This window comes from Sebastes fasciatus, chromosome 11 (assembly GCF_043250625.1).
Source record: "Sebastes fasciatus isolate fSebFas1 chromosome 11, fSebFas1.pri, whole genome shotgun sequence".
NCBI lineage: Eukaryota > Metazoa > Chordata > Actinopteri > Perciformes > Sebastidae > Sebastes > Sebastes fasciatus.
The window spans coordinates 27,013,161-27,035,515 of NC_133805.1; the positions used below are offsets into that span (position 1 = coordinate 27,013,161).

Below are 22,355 nucleotides of genomic sequence, written 5' to 3' on the forward strand. Positions count from 1 at the left end.
TGCGTTTCCTGACTTGGGCAACACTAGGCTAAGATTAGAGCAGGAGACAGGCAACTGGGAGGACAAACATTTACTATTCCACTCATGCTATGCACTTTTTTTACATGTGTTTTTTAAGAAAATATAGTAAAGAAAGAAAACATATTTTAAGATCAGACATCTTTCTGTGACACAAAACAGTCCATGTCACCAAACTTTTCTTTATTTGGCATGAGACTGGGATTTAGCAGACCATAATTGTAAAAATACGTTATTCATATACACCTCTAGTAAAAAACACTATTGAAAACATATCTAAAAATATACAGTGGAACATAACAACAGCATAAAAACAATTTGCAGGGGTAGGAGGAGGGGTGTAGGGGGTATTTTACAAGGTAACTGAGGAATGCTAACACATAACAGTCATAGTTTCCTCTGCCCTCAGTCCTCTGGTATGGCCCAGACATTTGGTACCAATATGTGCCCGCACTTCAGAAGAGACAGTTCATGCACTTCACAGCCTTGCTGCCGTAGTCCACGCACTCGGGTCCGATGCACTGGCAGCAGGCGTTGTGAAACCAGCGGTACTTGGATCCTCCCATTGACTCGCAGTATAGTTTACACTGACGGATAGACACGCAGTCGTCAAAGTAGACCACTGTGCACATGTTTTCTGAAATAAAAAAAATAAAAAGAGTCACAAATCCAGTAAAACGTGGTTTCTAAAAAACAAGCTGCATTTTAAAGTAATTACCTTCAACCCTCAATGTTCCTACTTTTACTTCAGGGGGGAAATTAATTTGCTGCAACTAAGTATGACCATATGTGTCGGTGAGCTTAATGAGTTAACTGCTCGGCTCTGTGGGAACACTCCTATTATGAGTGTGTCTTTATAGCAAACACACTGGCTCAGAGGTAGACAGCCAAAACACCCGCAAATGAAAATAAGAAAAATGGCAGTGGAACAGCACTTTCAACACGCAGTTACATTCCCTAAACTGGAGGTCTTTTGGCAGTCCTGTCCTCCTGAAATGATGAAAACTGGACCCAACCCGAACTGGTCTTAGTTCAAGACTTTGTAGTCTGCTTCAGCTCTGGGCCGGGCCTGATTTTATTACCACGGGTCTTAGAGAGTGTGCATAAATTCAAATGAAAAATGTGACAGGACCTGACAGGACCAGAAACTATGTAATAAGTATGTTAGCAAAGCAACACTTTTTCTCATGCAGTGTAACTTATTCAGAAACTGAAGTGATGAGGATGCAACGCAAGCTCTCAGCTCCCAGTTTGAAACCAATGTGAGGCAGCACATTATCAAACAGCAATCGACTGTAAAAAATCAAATAAAAAATAAATGAATAAATAAATAAATGACTCGATAGATAAATAAGTCATTAGCAAAAAATAAGTCATTAGCAAATATAATATTGAAAATAAATGTAGCCATTAATTAATTGATAAAATGTGACATTGATATTTCTGTTTTAATTAGCTTCTTTTTTTTAATCATCGTATTAATTATGTTATTCATTTACTCTTCTGTTTAATTCTCCCTTTAATTTATTTATTTATTTTTGCATTTATTTTTTATTCATTTTATATCTATTTTTAAATGCATGTATCTATTTATGTATTTTTGCATTTATTTATTTCTGCACGATCGCCATCACAATGCTTCATATTTTAAACTCATCATATGTTTTATATGACAATTCATAATCTGCAGAGTAATTATTAACTATGGCTGTTAAATAAATGTAGTAAATTACTGATACTGTGCATTGAAAACCAAATAAAGAAATTTGGGAATAAATAAAAGCAATGTAGTAAAAAGTACAATATTTCCCTCTGCAATGTAGTGGAATAGTGGTATAAAGTAGCATAAAATGGAAATGTTTAAGTAAAGTCCAAGTTAGGGCTGCAACTAATGATTATTTTCATTGTCGATTAATCTGTAGATTATTTTCTTGATTAATCGATTTGTTTGGTCTATAAAATGACATGGATCAGTGTTTCTCAAAGCCTAAGATGACGTCCTCAAATGTCTTGTTTTGTCCACAACTCAAAGATATTCAGTTTACTGTCCTAGAGGAGTAAAGAAACCAGAAAATATTCCCATTTAAGAAGCTGGAATCAGAGAATTTTGCCTTTTTTTCTTAAAATATTAGTCAAACTGATTAATCGATTATCAAAATAGTTAGCGAGTCATTTAATTACAGCTCTAGTCCTAGTACCTCAGAATTGTACTTAGAATAAGGACAGTATTTGAGCAAATAATATTTCTATTTTGGGGACACCCACAACTTTTTGGACTCATTTTACACTGAAAAACTGAATCTCAAACTTCCTATGAAGAGGGACGTTCAGTATATGGATTAATATGGATTTCTGTGTATGGATTAATATGGATAACATATGGATTTCTATGTGTTAAAATAATCCTTCAGAGCTCAAGCGTTACCTTGAGTGTCGTAGCTGGCGTGGATGCTGTTGCCAGGCACCGAGACGTTCTGCTGCTGGCTGTCGAGTGACTCCAGGAAAGACACCAGGTTCTCGTGATGGGAGAGCTCTTCGGCGACGGGGAAGGACACCACCATCATGTTGATTGGCGCGTCGCCCTCCGTGAGGGCGCGGAACAGCGAGGGGATCGGGCGGTGCAGCTCCTCCACGGTGCTCTTCGATGTGGCCGGAGTGTCACTGTAGTTCTTGGGGTTACACATCCCTGACAGGAAGAGATGGATGAAGATATTAAAGGGTCAGTTCATGAAAAATCGCTTGTCTCTATTCAGTCACACAAACAGTTTGGGTTTTATTTGCAGAGGTTTTTGAGATACAGATGTGAATGGAATTTAGTTAATGGAGCTCACAGCATTGACAATTAATGTTAAACATTTTAAATATTTAAAATATACCAGAGATAATGTCCCTGTTACTCTGGATAATCCAGGCCTCATTGTCAACAGTTTTCATAATTTATTTTCTACCAAAGAAATAATCCCTATAAAAACGTTCTGGATCATCCAGAGTAACGGTGGCGCTGTGCTTGAAAAGACACTATTAGTATGGATTTTTTAAAATGTAATTTTCAATGCAGAGAGTAGTACACCAACGTCCATTTACCTCCCTTACATTGGTGTAAGGGCCATAGCCAACGTTTGAGAAATACTGAGGTCATGAGCTCAAATTTCCCCACAACAGAAACAAAACCCCCCAAGACATATTTCTGACAAGCTACCAACCAAACTCTGCTAATTTTTTTGAATATTGTATTGTATTTTCTGTTAATTCCTTCTCCGTACATATATGGTATAAATGTTATTGCAAAGCCTTCTCTACACTGCCAGGTATGTAATTCTGGTGGAGAATAATAATTATAATAATAAATTTTATTTCCGTAGTGCCTTTCAAGTCAGAGTTACACGGTGTTTCACAAAAAAAAGAAAAGAAAAGAACACAGAAAAAGCAATAAAAATTGGCAATTTAAGAAGTGGTCAAACATAGAGATATACAAACAAAATGTAAAAGAACATTAAAACATTTTTAAAAGATGTTATACAAATGCAAGACGGTACAGGTGGGTTTAAAAAGCTTTTTGAACTGAGGCACTGACTCTGATCTGACATTGAGAGAGGAGCGCAAACGATATAAAAGCATGGTCCCTCTTCATTTTTAAGCGTGGACCGTGGAATTTTGAGCAGCATTTGATTTTCTAATTTGAGCAGTCTCGGAGGAGCATAAAGAGTTCTGAAATGTAAAGTGGAGCCAGGCCATGTCGGGATTTGAAAGTAATCAATATAATCTTTCATTTAATTCTGTAACGAATGGGAAGCCAGTGTAATTTGTACAGGACTGGATGGATGTCTTCTGAATGCTGAATTTTAATTACATTTTGCCAAAAAAACTGTAAAATTTCAAGACACTTAGTCAGAAAAATAATATCAGAATCAGCCTTTAAAAACTCGACATGTGTAAGACGTGTGTTATTAATGAACGTAAACTCCTCTCCATGTCAGTAAACTCCCCAAATTCACAGATATATTAGCAAGGACATGACCTCTGTGTCCTCAGTGAGTTACAGCCATTGGAGACAGAAAGCTTTAAATCTGGGTGAATAAAACCAAAACTATCCGCATGTCTAGACACCACTGAAGGTTATGTTTTTCTTTTGTAATCTGGGTGAACTGACCCTTTAAGCACATTGGCATGGTTTGACAGAGAAATGGTTTCACACATGAGTTCAACTCACGGGGGCAGTTTTGTAAAACCACACAGCTGTCAAGAGTATCTTGTCTCAATTAAGATCCTTTTAACACTTCATTTAATTTCCAAATACAGTAGTAATCACTTGACAAAGTCCCCACATCCTCAGATAGGATCTTCGGAGCCCTTCAAATGAGTCAAAGTGAATTACGGCTAATGGGTAAATCATTTAATGGGGAACGGAGTTTGACAGAGGAATTGGATTACAAACCATTGCTAAAAGCAGAGCCAGAACAGCTGTTTTAGATAACGCGTACACATGGGTCCTCCCTCCTCCTCCTCCTCCTCCTCCCTTCCTCTAAAATACAAACTGTCCTCTCGCCGCCGCTCCTCTACTGGGCCGCTCTAACCACTCGCAGATACACACTTCAAAGTAGCCAGTGTTTGGCACACATAACATGTTTAGAGTGGAAACTGGAAACTTACTGAAAGTGGTCATAAGGCTAGCGCTGTAAGAAAAAAAATAAGAAGGTATAAATGAGGAATATATTCTAGCTTAAAGCTACAGGCTGTCCTCGGTGTGTTGTAAAAGGCTTGTTCAGGAGGAGAGCTGCACCGCCGTAACATCTGTGCTGCAGCAGCAGCAGCAGCGAGTTCAGCGCTGTGTCAGATCCTCGTGTTTGTGTTCCACATGAAAGGGTTTTAATAAAGCCTCCCTGTCAGCACGTACAGTAATATCTGTCAGTCAAAGCTGATCTGAAAGCTGCTGCTTTACAGGGCCGGTTTACCCAGAGGGGTACCCAAGGGCACAGCACACCCTGGTGCCCCCCCCCCCCTACCAGTGTCAGGCTTGTTAGTATCATGGATGGATTACTGAACAGGCCTACAACAGGACCACCTGGACCAGAACCTCTGTATAATAGTTCCTGTTGGAAAGTCAATCAAATGACTGCAAAGAACCGCAAAAGAACAACAGAGAGATATAACAATTAGAGAGAGAGATTCAAAAACGACCAGAAAGATGAGCAAAGCGTGCAAAATTACTAAAAAGAGATGCAAACAACCACAGAGACACAGAACGAGACGCAGAATGACATGCAGAATGACATGCAAAACAAGACACAAAATAGACATAAAATTACTAAAGAGAAGCAAAATAACTACCGAGATGTAAAACGACCAGAAAGAGACGCAAAATGACTAAAAAGAGATGCAAAACAGCACGCAATAAAAATGCAGGATGGTCACAGAGACAAAACATGCAAAAGAGAGATGTAACAACAAGAAAGAGAAGCAAAATGACCAGGGAGGTGCAAAAAGCAATGTGTAAAAAGAGAGAAAAGAGATGAAAAACGACCATACAGACACAAAACAAGACAACATGAAAAATGGCATGCAGAAAGTTGCAGAACAACAACAAAGAGTGCAAAACGACCACAGAAATAAAAAAAAACACACAAAACAAGACATAAAATGAGATGTAAAATGACTATGGAGAGAAGCAAAACAACTAGAGGTGTAACAACCAGAAAGAGATGCAAAATGACCACAAAGACACTCAAAACACACAAAATGACAAAAAAAAGATGCAAAACGACTACAGTGAGATATATCAGAAAGAGACACCAAAATTACCAGAAAGATGAGCAAAATAGCGTGCAAAATGACTAAAAAGAGATGCAAAACAGCCACAGAGACACAAAACCACATGCAAAACAAGACACAAAATGAGACGTTAAATGTCTAAAAGGAGAAGCAAAATGACTATAGAGATGTGAAACAACCAGAGAGAGATGCAAAATGAAAACAAAGACAAAACGAGACACTGAACGACATGCAAAATGACACGCAAAAGATACAGAATGACATAGGAGTTGTGAGACGACCACAGTAACAAAACCACAAGCAAAACGAGAGAAAAGAGAAGATGTAAAATGATTAAATAAGCAAAATGACTACAGAGATGTCAAAAAAACAGAAAGATACGCAAAATAACCAAAGTCATTCAAAACAACACAAAAAAAGATGCAGAACAAACACAAAGACACAAAACATGCAAAATGAGAGGCATATGACACTAAAAAGAGACGCAAAACGACCACAATGAGATGCAGAACGACATCAAAGAGACACAAAATGACATGCAAAGCAAGACACAAAACAATGCAAAATGACACACAAAAAGAGACATAAAACAACTAAGAAGAGACACAAAATGACCACAAAAAGAAACAAAACAAGCCAGTCTGGGTGTCTTGTTCCAGTATAGCAGCGGTGGTGGGCATTTAAATCTTTAAATTAGAGTTTTAACACACATTTTTACTTATTTTCCAAATGTGCCCCATTTACTGAATCTGTGCCCCAGTCTGCCCCCCCCACCCCTCCCATTCAGAGGTTTGTGCCCCTGCTGGTTTGAAGCGGGTTACAGATGAAGAACGGTGTTAACAATCTGAATGTTTTCTTGTTTCGCAAATCCGGTTGTTTTGGATCTCGCTGGGATTTACACCCCCACCGCACCTCGTAGTCGCCGGGAGGCTGAAAGTCAAAGTGCATTCGAGCGGGTCGACCTCCTCGTCCCCGCTCTCTTCCGGCTCCTTCATCCTTTGATCCTCTGGAGGACCTCGACACTTCCTGTCCACATGTGGAGGTGCTACCTAGTAGTGACAGTATTCCTTTAATTTCCTACGCTCTCATAAACAGTGGTCCTTCTCGGCTCTGCTTTGCATTAACCTCCATGTCGTCACTTCTCAGAGGCACCTTCGGTATCTGGCTCCACTCGCCTCACACTCATCTTGTATCAGAGCAGCAACACTCTGAACAAACTGGTTGCTCTTTAAACCGGTGAGCTTCTCGACTGTGAACAGCCACGGTCTCATTTTTCACAGGCTTTTTAGTGGGGTGACTGAGACATGACTGAAGTGTCACATGTATGGAGAGAGATTAGTGCCAGACTCATTTTAAATATGTTGCAATCACAGTCTGATCCATTAGAGGGCTTATTGCCTTCTTTATTATCACTCCCTGTTATCTGTAGTTGACTTTATTCAACTGTACATTATTTTTACACTGTTCATATTACATACTTGCTTGTTGTTTATACTGTATATTTAACGAGTCTCTGTATATAGTGGTTCTGTAAATACTGTAGACACAGAGGGCAACTCCAGGTCTGAAGTGCCTTAAACTTGCATTATTTCTAATAGCCAATAAATCCAATAGCGACTCCTCTGGTTGCAAAAAGAAGTCTGATTGTATAGAAGTCAATGAGAAAATGAGCCTACTTCTAACTTGATTTATTACCTCAGTAAACATTGTAAACATGAGTTTATGGTCTCAATCGCTAGTTTCAAGTCTTCTTCAATACAGCATGATGTTCATTTAGTAGATTATGGGGCGTGGCTACCTTGTGATTGACAGGTCGCTACCACGGCGTTGTCCGGTCTGGGAGTTGTCCGTGTTTTCGTCTTACAACTTTAACCCTTTCACCGTGTGTTTTCAGTTCATGAAAGTTAATTGTAACATTTTTAGTCGCCTAAAAATGTCTTATTCAGCGTTCGTTGTACTTAGCTCCACCCTCTTGTGTCACTTCTGGTTGCAAAAAAACAAGATGGCGGCGGCCAAAATGCCAAACGCGAAGCTTCAAAACGGCAGTCTACAAACCAACGGGTGACGTCACAGTGACTACGTACACTTCTTATATACAGTCTATGTGTACACATCCCAGTTATATTACTGATATATCATAGCTACATTCACTCAGACCGTGCATTTTGTATGTTGGTTTTATGTTAATTTCTTACATAATCACAGTAACATCCCATCTAACTACACCGGCCCGTTGGTAAATTATTAATTCAGTACATTCATAAGTATATAAGGATATATAAGAAATACATAAACATCTAATAGATGGTTTATAAACACACTATATTGCAGCTGTAAGCAGATATAAGAGCTTATTATTGTATTTGTCAACAACTACGACTCCTCCCATGAATACCCATATGTGGAGGCTGGTATATAAACAGATGATGTAAGACAATATATAGTAAAACACAGGTGTTATAATAGAAAATATGTCTTCAATGGAGAAGTAATAACTGATGATAAATAATGTATATTGATAAACACTTAAAAAATGGCATTAAATCTGCGTACAACTACAATATAGTGCGCTATAAACCATTTATTAAATGTTTATATACTGCTTAGAAATGATACAACAGGGGGTTAACACATGTTTATATAACTACATGCACAATAAAATCAAATCTCATCTAATTTTAGGTTATGAAAACAGCTACGACATGAACATGATATATTAAATTGATGACAATAGGAGATAATAAAGAGAATCTGACACAGTCATGAATTGTTAAAGCCTAAAAATTATGGTGTTGATTAAATTAATTTTAAAACTTAATTTGAATAGAAAACTTTGAACATGACTTGACATAACTGGCATATTCAAACTGAAATAAATTGTATAAAATTTTATTTTATAAATTCAGATTTGCAATTTATAAAAACTATTTTAGCCCCTGTCACCAGCGAACATTTGGGTAAAAGCGAGCAGCAGCAGCACCAGATGATGAAGTCATGATGAACTGAGGAAACTGAATCTGAAGTCAGAGTTAAGCGCATTAAACTAACATCAAATTCAATTTGGTTTCCCTTGAAATTGTGCCTCATTTTTAAACACAACAGTCCAAAACAAACCTGACAAAATTCATCATTCATACGACTCAAAGCTCTTAATCTTCGCTGGCACTAAACTCTGTTACAGATGTTCAGCCCAGCAGTCATCACGGAGCGTGGGCGACACAGTAAAGTCCAAAATGATATGCTGACTTAACTTCGCTGTCAGCTTTAAAATATGTTGCTAATAAATGGACTCACCCACGCAGTCGCAGCATTCTTCCCAAAGGTTCCCCAGACACAGCATGCACTCTTTACAGCACGAACAGTTCCCATCGGACGGACGGCACTGGCACAGCTCCTGCAGGACACACACATCAAAAACAAACACACACACGTCAGCAAAACAGAAGTCTGGAAGCAGGCTGTTAATATGGAGGTGAGGAGCAGATATTAGACGAGTTACACATTTCTTGGTATATTTTAGACCTATTTAGGTTCTAAATGAGGGTTATTCTTTGTGTTGTGTTGACATTGGCTTTACTTCCTCATTGTTTGGTCTTCCACAGATCCCACTGCTACACTGTGTGTGTAAAGATAAGCAGAATAATTAAAAAATCAACCAACTTTTTCTTTTAAAATGTTCTCTGAGACCCCAAACAGAAGTAATGCACCATTTTCTTTTAATAAATTTAGGAAAAGTCATGAAGTATCAAAGTGATCAAACAAAGTAATGTGTGTTTTTGAGCTGTTAAACATTAGAGTTAAACAACAGGGTGAATACAAACTAATAATCTCTGCAGGGAACACCTGAACCAAACAGCAACAATTCAAAATGGTATTTATGGATTTAAGGGCTGCTCGATAATGACAAAAATCATAATCACGATTATTTTGGTCAATATTGAGTATGGATGCACCGATCCAACTATCCTCACTGTGTGGAAGTGACTGGGATCATTCTTTTATGTGTAAGGCGACATCAGGCTGGACTTAAATATTGCTTTCCTAACAAATAAATACATCTATATACTGTATGTACATTTACTGAATTGTTATTTATTATTACAATAATAAATCGTACACCAGTAACTTGGTAAAAAAAATCTTCAAAATGAATAGTAATTACAGTTTGAAATGTAACAAATTGATTCAAACTTAACCAGGAATTAAATTTCCAGTATATAATGTATATAGTATATAAACATAGAATTTAATTGAATAGATCGGCTCCATTGTCACCGATACCTGATCCAGCCTTTTCAGTCAATATCGGCCTGATATCTGATCCGGTATCGGTACATCCCTAATATTGAGATCACTATTATTTAACACAATTACTCATTGACGTTAAAAACATCATGCATTTAGAAAGAACATTTTATAAATGCATCAATCTGGTGCACTTTGAGAGCTAAATTAAAAGGCTAGATCTATGAAGAACTTTGTGCTATTGTAAACAATTTAATTATAAACACTTTGGTTATATAGATATGAATGGTGATGACATGGAAAAAAAGCCACACCCAGAAGGCATATTAAACAAGATATGGTTTGTGTTTCAAGACAGGTCGGTTGGGTTTGCCGACATTGCCGCATTGAGGACAGTCCTCCACAGTTGAGAGTCGAGCAGGAAGCTCCGTCCCTTCGTAAAAAGGGAGAGAGGGCACAGCCAGGACTAAGCAGCGAGGTCCGGGCGAGGGGTGCTGTAAAGCGGCACCTTCACCCCGGGCCTTTCTAAGCCAACCTAGAGCCAGTCACAGCACACCACCACAGAGGAAATAAGCCCCGCTGAGCGGGGCGAAAGCACACCGCGGTTAAGGAAAGGGGTGCGCTGGATTTATAACACCAGACAAAATGAGAGTGTCATTGCGAAACGGAATGTGGCACAATAATTGTTTTATGTTGATTTTCTTGTTATTATAATCGTTGGAAGCCAAAATCGTAATTGAAATTCGATTAATTGCACAGCCCTAATGGATTTCTAATTTTTTGATTTTGAGCTTCATTATTGACCCTTTAATTGTAATCAGCCCTTGATATGAGGTCCAATCTGCTATTGTCTTTTACATAATTCTGTTTCAAAATGCTACATCAATCCAACTTTGGTCAAAACTGTAGCGAGAAAAATTGCTCCCACAGAGCTAATCAGTGTAATTTTAATAAAATTGGAATATGGAGCCGTCCATCACACATTCAGATTAAATAAAGAATCATTTTCAGTATAAAGATCCAGGTCTGATAGGTGCAGCAGCAGCATCAGTGTTAAAACCCAGCAGACAGAACCCGACATGTAGACATACTGTCCAAACAGGAGACGTACCATTAAAACATCAACCCAAAGAGCAACAGCTGCAGGTTTGCTTCATGTACAGTAACTATTACTGCCCGACACGCTGCGTGGGTCGAAGTACGTAAGCAACACCGTGATAACTCTGAGAAAAAACAATAAACCTCGGCTGTATTTCCATTCATGAACGGAGCAGGTTCTGACACGTCAACGTTCACAGTATTCTAATCTTTCTCTTGAATGGTTTTTACTCTCCAGCATCTGTACTAAGGTACACATTTAAGCTACTTGTATTTGAGAGTTTCCATGTTATGCTACTTTATGCTTCTACTCCATATTGTACTTTTTACTCCACTACATTTATCTGACAGATAAAATTACTTTTCAGATCAAGACTTTAATTATCTTATAACTAGGCCTGTCAATCGATTAAATTATTTAATCACAAATTAATCAACATTTTTGTATCCGTTCAAAATGTACCTCTAATACTCTTATCAACATGGGAGTGGGAAAATATGCCTGCTTTATGCAAATGTATGCATATATTTATTATTGGAAATCAATTAACAACACAAAACAATGACGGATGTTGTCCAGAAACCCTCACAGGTACTGCATTTAGCATAAAACAATATGCTCAAATAATAACATGGCCAACTGCAGCCCAACAGTCAACAACAGCTGTCAGTGTGTCAGTGTGCTGACTTGACTATGACTTGCCCCAAACTGCATGTGATTATCATAAAGTGGGCATGTCTGTAAAGGGGAGACTCGTGGGTACCCATAGAACCCATTTACATTCACATATCTGGAGGTCAGAGGTCAAGGGACCCCTTTGAAAATGGCCATGATAGTTTTTCCAATGGATTCATCAGGTTTTATAGTTTCATATGATACCAGTATCTTCACTCTAGCTGTACAACGGAGCTCGCTACAACCTTAAATCGCAAGTTGTGTTACTGGGTTAAAGAAATTAGTGGCGTTAAAACAAATTTGAGTAAACATGTTATTATCGCATTAACTTTGACATCCCTAGAAAACACAATGATTCTTATTTTCAGGTGATTAAACACTAAAGAAAACATACTAATTAATATTATATTCCATTTCTACCAATAGACCACCTTAAATACTACACAGTGTTCCTTTAAGTCTTACTCAAGTCCACGTCTCAGATCTCAAACTTGCAGCTCAGACATATTAAGAACAATATATACAACCTGTCAACAAAACAAACTGTGTGATAGAAATAAAAAAAACAAGACCACGGTGCGACTAAAACACGGATAAAAAGTTTCCACAGACTGCAGGTTTACAGCGTGCTTTGTTATGAAATATAATATTCATTTTAGCCGGTTTAAGTGATTTCTTGCTATTTTGTCTGGTTCATTTTCATGAAAATATGCTTCATACGGGGCTCGTCACAGCTCCTGCCGGCAACGTCTCATGTTGCTTTTTATAGAAGGAAGGTAATATTATTACAAGAGCTTCTGCAAACATCCAAAAAACATGCAACCTCTGCTGATCCCATAACTCTTCTACAAACACTTAAATAGCTTCATTCCTCAGCTTCGCCTCGTCTCGGGGGGACGTGGAGACAGTGAAGGAAACAAGACCGAAAACGTGTAGGTGGGGTTGAAAAGTGGGTGAGTTCCTCTTTCTCCCCCCCTTTCTCCTTCTCCTCCTCCTCCTCCTCCTCCTCCTCCTCCTGACACAGAACAGGGAGCACATTCCTCCAAGTCAAGGTCACCGCGATGAGGGAGGTGGAGGGGGGAGAAACAGAGGGAGGGAGAAGAAAACACCTGGAGAACAGAACATGCTCCCCCCCCCCACCCAACAACACACTTTCCCCCTCCTTCCCTCCCTTTCTCCCTTGTTTTTTCCTCCATTCAGCCTCTCCTCCCTCCCCGTCATGTTCCCCCTCTCTCTCTCTCTCTCTCTCTCTCCCCTTTGCTTTCTTTGCCATTTTTTCTAACACACAAAAACAGTCCGGGGCGATGATAAAAGACTCTCCAATGACTCACCGAGTGAGGGATTGCAAAACCACACACAGTTCACTTAATCACCAGCCTCTCAATCCCCAAACCTCTGATCAGGATCTGATCCCATGAGTAATTATGACTCTCAAAGGTGGAATTATAAAAAACTAAACAGCCGCCCCGGGGGAAAACACGCATCTCATATTTCACAATCCAGAAAACGCTTTTATAAACCATTTCATGGAAATAAAAGAGGCTTGGAGCTTGTGACTTCCTGTTGTCTTAAAGGACCAGTGTGTTACACTTAGGGGGATTTATTGGCACGAATTGGAATATAATATTAATAAGTATGTTTTCTTTAGTGTGCAATCACCTGATAATAAGAATCAGTTTGTTTCTGTTTATATCTACATACGAAGCGAGACGACTCCTCTTCACGGAGCCAGGCGCCATGTTTCTGCAGTAGCCCAGAACGGACAAACTAAACACTGGCTCTAGATAGGGCCATTAGCGTTTTCATGTTTTCACGTTGGCCACCGTAGTTCTCCTACACACATGGCACACGGGAAGTTTCAGTTGGTTTCAATCTGCAACCTCACCGCTAGATGCCGCCAAATCCTACACACTGCACCTTTAAATTTTAATCATTTCCTCGGACAGACTAATTCATTTTTGTAATTTGTACTCTTATTAATAAGATGTGCCGCTTTTCAAACTTGTAAATGACTCTCTTCAACCCTGTTGACAGCTGACTGGAGGGAAGACGGAAACGACAAGGACGCCAGCATCGATTTGACCAATGAAAACAGGTTAGAGGTGGAGCAAGTGTACAAAACTTAGGACACGTTAGGACATCTTCATTAGGAAAAACTGAAACAAATTTGATATTGGCTTGTTCGCATTGCGTCCAGTTAGGAAGAGGTGTTATGCCGTCGGCTTAAAAAAATTACGATACAATTTGTACTCGACGTTTGTGATATAGTCATTTACTACATCCCGTGTAGAACAAGCTGCAATACATTGAGTATATTCGACAGAGCCTATCGCCAACCCCTAAATGCAAGAAGTAAATTTGTGTGTTCACCGTATTTATTTGTGAATACTATGGATTTTTGTTCCTGGCTGGTAGCTCCCTGAATATTTCACACAAAGTTAATAATTATAATTATAGGACTGCCCTCCCTTAGTCGACTAATTGGTCGTTTTGGTCTTAGACAACTAAGATTTCTGTAGTTCATTGGTCGTTTTTTATGCTTTTTTCCAAGAAACTTATGAGCACATCTCTGGTAAACACTAGATTTAAAGAGGAACTTTTGTGTGATTCTTTGTGGAGAAACTCAATTTTAAAGATCTATCGATTAAATCAACTAATCGATCAGTCGACAAAATCATAGGAGTGTTAGTCGACTAAGAATTTCTTTGGTCAAGGACAGCCTTATTGGAGTGCTCCTTTGTACATTTTAAAAGTAAGAACAGCCAAAACTCACAAGTCACAGGATTTTCATCCAAAGACGGTGACATGTTGATCATGGTGTGTGATTTTGTAATAATGTTGTGAGTCATTTATCAAACAAAAAAAGAGAAACAAAATATTTTCTTGATTCCAGCTTCCCAAATGGGAGGATTTGTTGCTTTTCTTTGTCTTATATGATAGCAAATTGAATCTCTTTGGGTTTTGAACAAAAGAAGCAACTAGAAGACGTCACTTTGGGTTGTGAAAACTTGTGAAGGGCTTTTTTTTTCACAACTTTCTGACATTTAACAGATTAAACAATCGTAAAAAAACGGAGCTTAATCGTAGTTGCAACCCTACAAACAACTACTTCCCCACTGAGCTGGATGAGGTTATCTCAATGACTTGTAAGAGCTCCTATTAGGCTTCCCTCAAGCGGAAACTGCTGTAATCAGCTGCAGCGAGACAAAAGGAGAGAAAGTGAACATGTGCTGCCTCGTCCTGCCGAGCGAGTCGACCGCTGCTGTGTGTTAACTTTGAAATCTGCTGCCCCACCCTGCTGAAGAGCCCGGCGGCGGCCTGGACGCAGTCGGCCCCAAACTGTATATTTCCTTCAGCCAACCTCCCCCAACAGACACACACACCTCCTCCTGACCCCGGCCTCTCCTCTCATGTTCTCCCACCCTCGGGGGTTTTGGGGAATTCAGACAGATGACTTGAGATGGCAGCAGAGCGTAAAAGCGAGCGTCGGGCAGCAGATCCCCACTAATCACAAGCAACATGGAGCTTCTACGGAGTTTCTCCTTCACGGCACACGCACCATCGCTCTCGCCTCTGACAGCTAGCGAGTCGGTGTCGGCGGGGTCGCGGAAGCTACAGAGCTACGACGATTCATCAGGCGAAATAAGCCACCTGGAAGTAAAGAACAACGAGCAGCGACCACAATGTTCTGCTGACTGCAGGAGGGCTGAATCAGTACAGGAGGAGGAACAGAAGTCGGTGGTTTTAGTAGCAACAAGTTTGTGCCAAAAAAAATGCAGATTACAGACTTTAATCTGTAAAAAGGATCTCTAGACTTTTTATTTCCCGTGATGATTGACATTTTTCTAAAGTGGACTGGAAAACTGTGTTTTTCTTCCATCTTTTGGTTTTTAAAACTTTAAATATGCAGAACAGGCAGGTTGCAAAATGTGAAAAGTAATGTAGTGGGTGAACAATGGCATCTGGAGTTCTACTGGCACAAACAATTAATTGATTGGATGAGAATTAATAATATACCAATTCAAACAATTGGTTAATTTTTAAAAGAAATTTATTAAAAAAGTAAATAATAACAACAAATAATTTCTGGTTCCAGCTTCTCAAATGTGAGAAGTTGCTGATTTTTTTCTGTAAATTATTATTGACAAAACAATTAATAGATTCACTGTAAAAAAAATAATGGACAAATAGTTAGAAAATTTAAATGATTAGTTAGTTGCAGCCCTACTCGTCTGCATGTCGACTTTCAGCAACAGGTACTTCACAAAGCCAGGTGCATTACAGGAAGTCAAAATCACCTTTTAAAGCAAGAACTTAAGTTTTTAACTTTGACGGAGACTCAGGTTGCATAAAATAAAAGCAACAGATACTAAAATTCCTTTGTAACTTGTGCTATTGTGTTTCTGAAGTTGCATCGTGAATTTATTTTAGGGCTGTCAATAAGTAAAAATATTTAATCGTGATTAATCCCATGATTGTCCATGATTAATTGCAAATTAATCTCAAATTAAATCAAATTTTTTTATCTGTTCAAAATGTCCCTTAAAGGGAGATTTGTCAAGTATTTAATACTCTCATCAACATGGGAGTGGACAAATATGCTGCGTCGTGCAAATGTATGTATAAATTTATTACCGGGAATAAGTTAACGACACAAAACAATGATAGATATTGTCCAGAAACCCTCACAGGTACTGCATTTAGCATAGAAAATATGCTCAAATCATAACATGGAAAACTGAAGCCCAACAGGCAACAACAGCTGTCAGTGTGTCAGTGTGCTGACTTGACTATGACTTGCCCCAAACTGCATGTGATTATCATAAAGTGGGCATGTCTGTAAAGGGGAGACTCGTGGGTACCCATAGAACCTATTTTCATTCACATAACTTGAGGTCAGAGGTCAAGGGACCCCTTTGAAAATGGCCGTTCCAGTTTTTCCTCGCCAAAATGTAGCGCAAGTTTGGAGCGTTAGTTTGCATCCTTCCCGACAAGCTAGTATAACAGTATCTTCCGGTATCTTCACTCTAGCTTTAAAACTGAGCCCGATACAACCTAGATCGATTGTGTTAAAGAAATTAGTGGCTTTAAAACAAATTTGCATCAACACATGTTATTATTGTATTAACTTTGACAAACCTAATTTATTTATTTACATTCATTTAATTTTTTTGCTTCCTGCCTCTTGATCTTTGGTTTGTAATTGATGGTTGTTGCTTTAAGAGTTGTGTTTAACTGTATGTATTTGAAGTATTTATGAACTGCATGTCTTTTGTTGTGTTGTTGAAAATAGTGGAAAACGTTCATCATAAATTAAGAAACCTGAGGTGATGCCTTCAAATTACTTGTTTTGTCTGACCAACAGTCCAAAACCCAAAGAGATTCACTCAGTTTACATTCATCAAAGACAAAAGCATCAAATCCTCACAGAAATGTTGCCATTTTGCTTCAGAATGAACTAAAGCAATAAATTGATAATCAAAATTGCTGTCGATACATTTTCTGTTAATTGGGGCGACTTGGTGGCCTTGAAGTAAAAATGCATGTCTGCAAAAAAAATAATCTTAAATAAATAATAAATTCATCAGCCCACTGTTTCAGCTCTAATTAAAATGTGTGCCATCTGTTCCACAACTATTCTGACTGCTTTCCACACCTCATCTCAAAACAAAAGCCTGTCTTTGCACACAAAGCTCAACTTCGTGCACCAAGAATCCAGTCTCCAACAACCACCAGTTCACTCCCAGCGACTGAGGTCAAACAGGTGAAACGGCCACTGAGGTTAAATACAGTACTTTAAAGATGTTAATGGGAGAGGCAGGGCCGCTAAACACACAGCAGGTCAAACACACACACACCCAGAGAGGACAGAGGACAAGTAGCAGCTCGACACGTTTTCCCCTCGAAATAACAATGACAGCATGTGTGTTAGGTAGCGGGGTAGCACCCTCTGCTCCTCACCCACTGGGCTCCAGACAGGAGGGAAAAAGTGACACAAAGGAAGTGATGCTAGAAAGTCAACACGAGTCAGAGAAGGTGAAAATAAAAAGGAAAGCTCACATAAATCAAAGAAGAAGTGTTCCCTGAAGCTGACCTGGTAGAGAGCTGCAGGTGTGCATGAAGGAGTCAGATCACATCTCGCTGTGGGAAAAACCTCCAGACTTCACTCGGCTTATCGGAGGAATGTATTTGAATTCTTCACAACAGATTCCATCTTTGTTCTCCGGTCCAGATCCTCATCTCGGACACGGACAGATTTCAACTTGACTTTGGCTACAGCTACAGTTTTTATGGGAAGTATTTGCACAAAACTGGCAGTGGAGTTGCTTAAAGATGTTAAAGCAGCAGAGACTGGTCTGTCCTGCCAGTTTGATGCTATTTCAAATAATATTAAAACACTGCTCTCAACTTGAATTCGACTCCGGCTGCGGACGACATTTAATTTGTGTTCTTGTCCGGAGAAATAACAACCTCTGTTTACACAAAAACAGCTGTGACACCGTAGGATGAAAAGCTTGAACTTGGCTGCACTCACGCAGAAATTTCCAACTTTAATCTACAGAAAAAAAATCAGCACTCATCAGATTAGGTCATCTTGTTTGTGAGCAGTGATGTGGAGGATACAAAATTCACAGAGAACGCTAAGGAATCATATGAGATCTTTGAGGATGCAAACCACATTTTCATGCAGTTTAACAGCAACAAACAGAACTCCATTCGTTATTTTCCAAATTTAAAGTATGAACGCTTTATCTGCTAGTAAAGTATGGGTTGATATCTTTGATTGTGACTCAGAAATAAGAGCAGCCGTGCTTCAGAAGGTGAAGGAGGAGTCCTTCGTGGTACAATTGATGTGTAAATCCAACATTCAGCATCCAACGCTCTCAGAGAAAGTGTGTTCACAGAGTGTGAAAAGCCTCGACGTTCTTTACCTGGATGAGACACTTGCTGACGTCGCTCGCGCACAGGGCTTTGTTGCAGCCGGAGGTCAGAGACAGTCCTGATAGGAGGAAGAGGAGAGCGGCGGCGGTGGCGGTGGGGAGGATCAGCTGACCAGGCCTCATCCTGACGGCGGCTCACCAGCACGGCACTGGAAACACCTACATCAACACGGGACACAGGACAGGACCTCAGAGACCAGCACAAATAAACAAAACTTCATCACTGGCATTCCACAGGAGGCAAACGTGAAGAGCTGCAGTTGGTGCAGAATAGATAAGAGGACGTAAAAGGTGGCGCATGATGGAAACACACTTTGAGTTCCCTCATACGGAGTTGGAGACACAATTCAGATCCCAAATGGAAAATCCGTTTCTCTTTGTATCCATCAACTCCTGATGGATTTGAGTAGATATTAAAGGTCTTGTTAATAACATTTTTATGTAGACAAATATTTTTTTTTTTAAATAATACATCCACAGAGCTTTTAGAAAGGTGCCAAATAAAAATATGGCTTTTCCTGAAAAAATTATTAGGATTGTGAATCAATAATTTTAAAAATGTTGGCGGGTCCAAAATGAATGCTTTGTTATCTCTGTGGATAATATCTGGCCTTAGGTGAGCCAATAGTAAAACAGCGTGGGTATCACGTGGTATCTCTGGGTCGTCAGTTAAGCTAAGTTTTGACTGCAGGAACTTTCCCCCGGAGCTAGGAAACTTTTGAGGAACTATTTGTGTTTCGACCGCAGGGAATAGGGTCTAAATTAAGTACCGGGGACATTTTCCAGGAACCTTTTACAACCAAAAAAAGGCCCTGGTCGGGGCGTAGTACTTTCTGAAAGTGTCGGATCTATCGAGGTAGAGTTTACAGGGATGACCGTCGCTGATTGGTCAAACACACACACACAGCACCGCTGTAGGATCAAACGTTCAAAAGCACAAATAAATAACTATCAAACACTCAACAGATGATTTACTGTTGAGACAGACACTCTTAAGGCCCCCAAACACACCAACCCGACATCAGACATCATGTTTTGGTGGGAAAGTTGCACTCGAACACACCACTACCACGTACGTTCTGCGCCTGCATGAGAGGAATTAACTCTCCACACCAACAGGTAGCGGTAGTCTGTATTCGTCATTCAAAAAGGGAAACCGGAAGACCGAGGTCGGCGGATATACACGCCGTTGCTATGATACGTGCATGAAACAAAGCAGCGTTTGCCGACCATTTTCACACCACTCTCACTCACCACTTAGCTTCATTCCAGATGACCATGTTGTTGTGAAAATATCCGTGTATTGGAATGATCAGAAGAGATGAAGATGAGAAATGAGAGCCTTCTGTGTTTGCCGTCTTGACTTCTTTACTCGTTGGCTTGCTTTCCTCACTTCCGTTTCTTTTCTCGTGCACTGATTCGTTAAAGCTGAACAGCCAATCAGAGTGATTACTCTCACCGACGGGCGTCACTGCCGATTCAACATGCTGAATCGGCTTAAAAACCTCCGACACGGGCAGACTAGAGCCGACGGTGCGGGACTCACCAAAAAAAACTAGGCCGACAGACGCTCACCGACGGCCGACCGTCGGCTTGGTGTGTCAGGGCCTTTAGTTTCATTTTCCTCTGCTGCATTTCATTTATTACATCCAACGTACATCAGTATATAGATTTAGCAGTAAATATCATCACACAGACAAAACTGAAAGTTTATTTTCTTCCAGCGTGTTTTTTTAGATGAAACAGGCGGACACACTGAACTGCCGGCTGCAGAGTGTGTTCACCGCTGCGACCACCAGCCCCCCTCGTCACATGTCAAGTAGATTTTTCATACGTCAGCGGACTAATTTGCCAAATCCACGCAGGTCTTTAGACCGCGGTAGCAACACAGACAACAGTGAGCTCAAGGGAACCTTTTAGTTTCTTAAAAAAAGACTAAAAAGTCCCAGTAACTTTTGGTGGAAACTCGGCTTCAGTGTGGAAAAAAACAGATAAATGACTGAGATTGACGGTAAGTGCCTGGCAACGACTTGTTGGGAAGTAAATACATTGGAAGCCCAGAATGAGACATCTAGTGGCTGAATGTTATCAATGGCACCTTTAAACTAAGTAACAACAACGTATAAAGTTGTTTTAACCTGTAATCTCTTTATTTATGTGCTTCATGTAGCACAGGAGATTTTGCATCCCACTAAAAGGGGATAAAAAATGAAGCAAAAAACTAGATGGAAATGAAAAGCAGCACAGCTCTGTGATGCAGCAGAAAGACACACTCTGACATGTAAACAGCACATTTCTAAAAGGCCTGCGTCACATTTCATTCAAAGCCAGAACTCACTCACATTACTGTTACTGGATAACAACACACACACACACACACACACACATCTGGCAACATCAGCTTCCTTTCACCTATTTTTCTATAAGTGTAGCGCTTAGTGTGCTTCTTCTTTTTACACTTCTTCACCTTTTTGCTGCACATTGCTCCACTCCAACATGTGAGGAACATTTGGCTCCCTCAGTCATGAACGCGTTTCTTCACCTTTTCTTTTTTTCTGGGCTCCTCGCGAAACACCAAAACTTTGTTCCACCAGCGCGCAGCCACGAGACAACCGAGAGCAGGCTAAAAACAACAATAATAACAACCAAAAGAAGGAGTTTAAACTCACCACAATGTTGTTAACGAGTCGGAGACTGTTCTTTCTGATAGTGAGAGAGTCGGTTTTGTCTGTGAACGTCTCCAGGATGCTGTTGTCTCTCTGCCGCCGCTCACAGTGTCCACTGTGTCCAGAGGGCGTCAGTCTCTCCGCAGCAGAAAGCGACAGGCAGTCGGCCGCCTTAAAGGCACAAGCTCCATTTTATACCCGACTGTCTGTGGAGGAGAAGCACCGGGCCTCGGGTCACACACACACACACACACACACACACACACACACACACACACACACACACACACCGGACTGTCTGCAGGGTGGAGGACGTGAACACCAACCACACCACGAGACAACCTTTACATCTGCGCCAAGCTGTGCGTAAAAGTCCTTGTGCGTAAAAGCTTCTCCCTTTTTAGCCCCAAACTCTGTTGCTCGCTGTCCAGGTGGGCTCTGTTTCTGCTGTTGCTGCTTCTTCTTCTTCTTCTTCTTCTTCTTCCCCAAGACACCCCCCACCCCATTAGCCAGTCCTTTTGTCTCCAGTCTTATCTCTGGCCGTCTGAGTGGCTCATTAGGTGAGAAAAGAGCGATTCGGAAGCTGTGAAGTTGTGCAGGCTTCCTGCTGAGAAGAAGAAGAAGAAGCCTCCCCCCACACTCCCAAGAGAGAGCTCATTTGTAGCTGCAGAGACTCTCTCTGATGGCTCATTTCACTCCACAGGTGTTTACACGTGTTTTCCCCTCATCAAACACAACAACAGCCCTCATTTCCAGCCTGCAGGGAGGAGGAAGGTCAGAGAGGAATCAAGGCAGCTAGTGGACAGAGAGGAAGGACACATTTCATCACAGTAAATGTAAACTAACAAAAAAACATGTATTTAAACACGATAAAGTTTATTCCTGTATCTAAACATAAGTAACATTAAGAGTTTGTGATTCTTAATTATGAAGTTGAGTTAT

The 22,355-nt window shown here is 40.1% G+C and overlaps 1 protein-coding gene across 1 annotated transcript; it reads right to left on the reverse strand.

The window, feature by feature from the left end:
- Window positions 1-52: 52 nt before the first annotated feature.
- Window positions 53-22,090, reverse strand: twsg1a (twisted gastrulation BMP signaling modulator 1a). Its single transcript, XM_074651971.1, has 5 exons — window positions 21,417-22,090; window positions 18,739-18,906; window positions 9,082-9,181; window positions 2,444-2,704; window positions 53-655 (listed from the first exon to the last, which is right to left on the reverse strand). Exons 2-5 carry the CDS (start codon window positions 18,868-18,870, stop codon window positions 474-476), a joined length of 675 nt encoding a protein of 224 aa, XP_074508072.1. The 5' UTR covers window positions 18,871-18,906; window positions 21,417-22,090; the 3' UTR covers window positions 53-473.
- Between the last annotated feature and the right edge of the window lie 265 nt (window positions 22,091-22,355).

Bases quoted from the DNA above. Each gene is read 5' to 3' on its own strand.
- twsg1a (XM_074651971.1), bottom strand. From the start codon at position 18,870: ATGAGGCCTGGTCAGCTGATCCTCCCCACCGCCACCGCCGCCGCTCTC. The intron at 9,182-18,738 runs GTAAAGAACGTC...TGTGTCCTGCAG, and splicing joins TCAGCAAGTGTCTCATCCAG to GAGCTGTGCCAGTGCCGTCC. The intron at 656-2,443 runs GTAACGCTTGAG...TTTTTATTTCAG, and splicing joins CGCCAGCTACGACACTCAAG to AAAACATGTGCACAGTGGTC.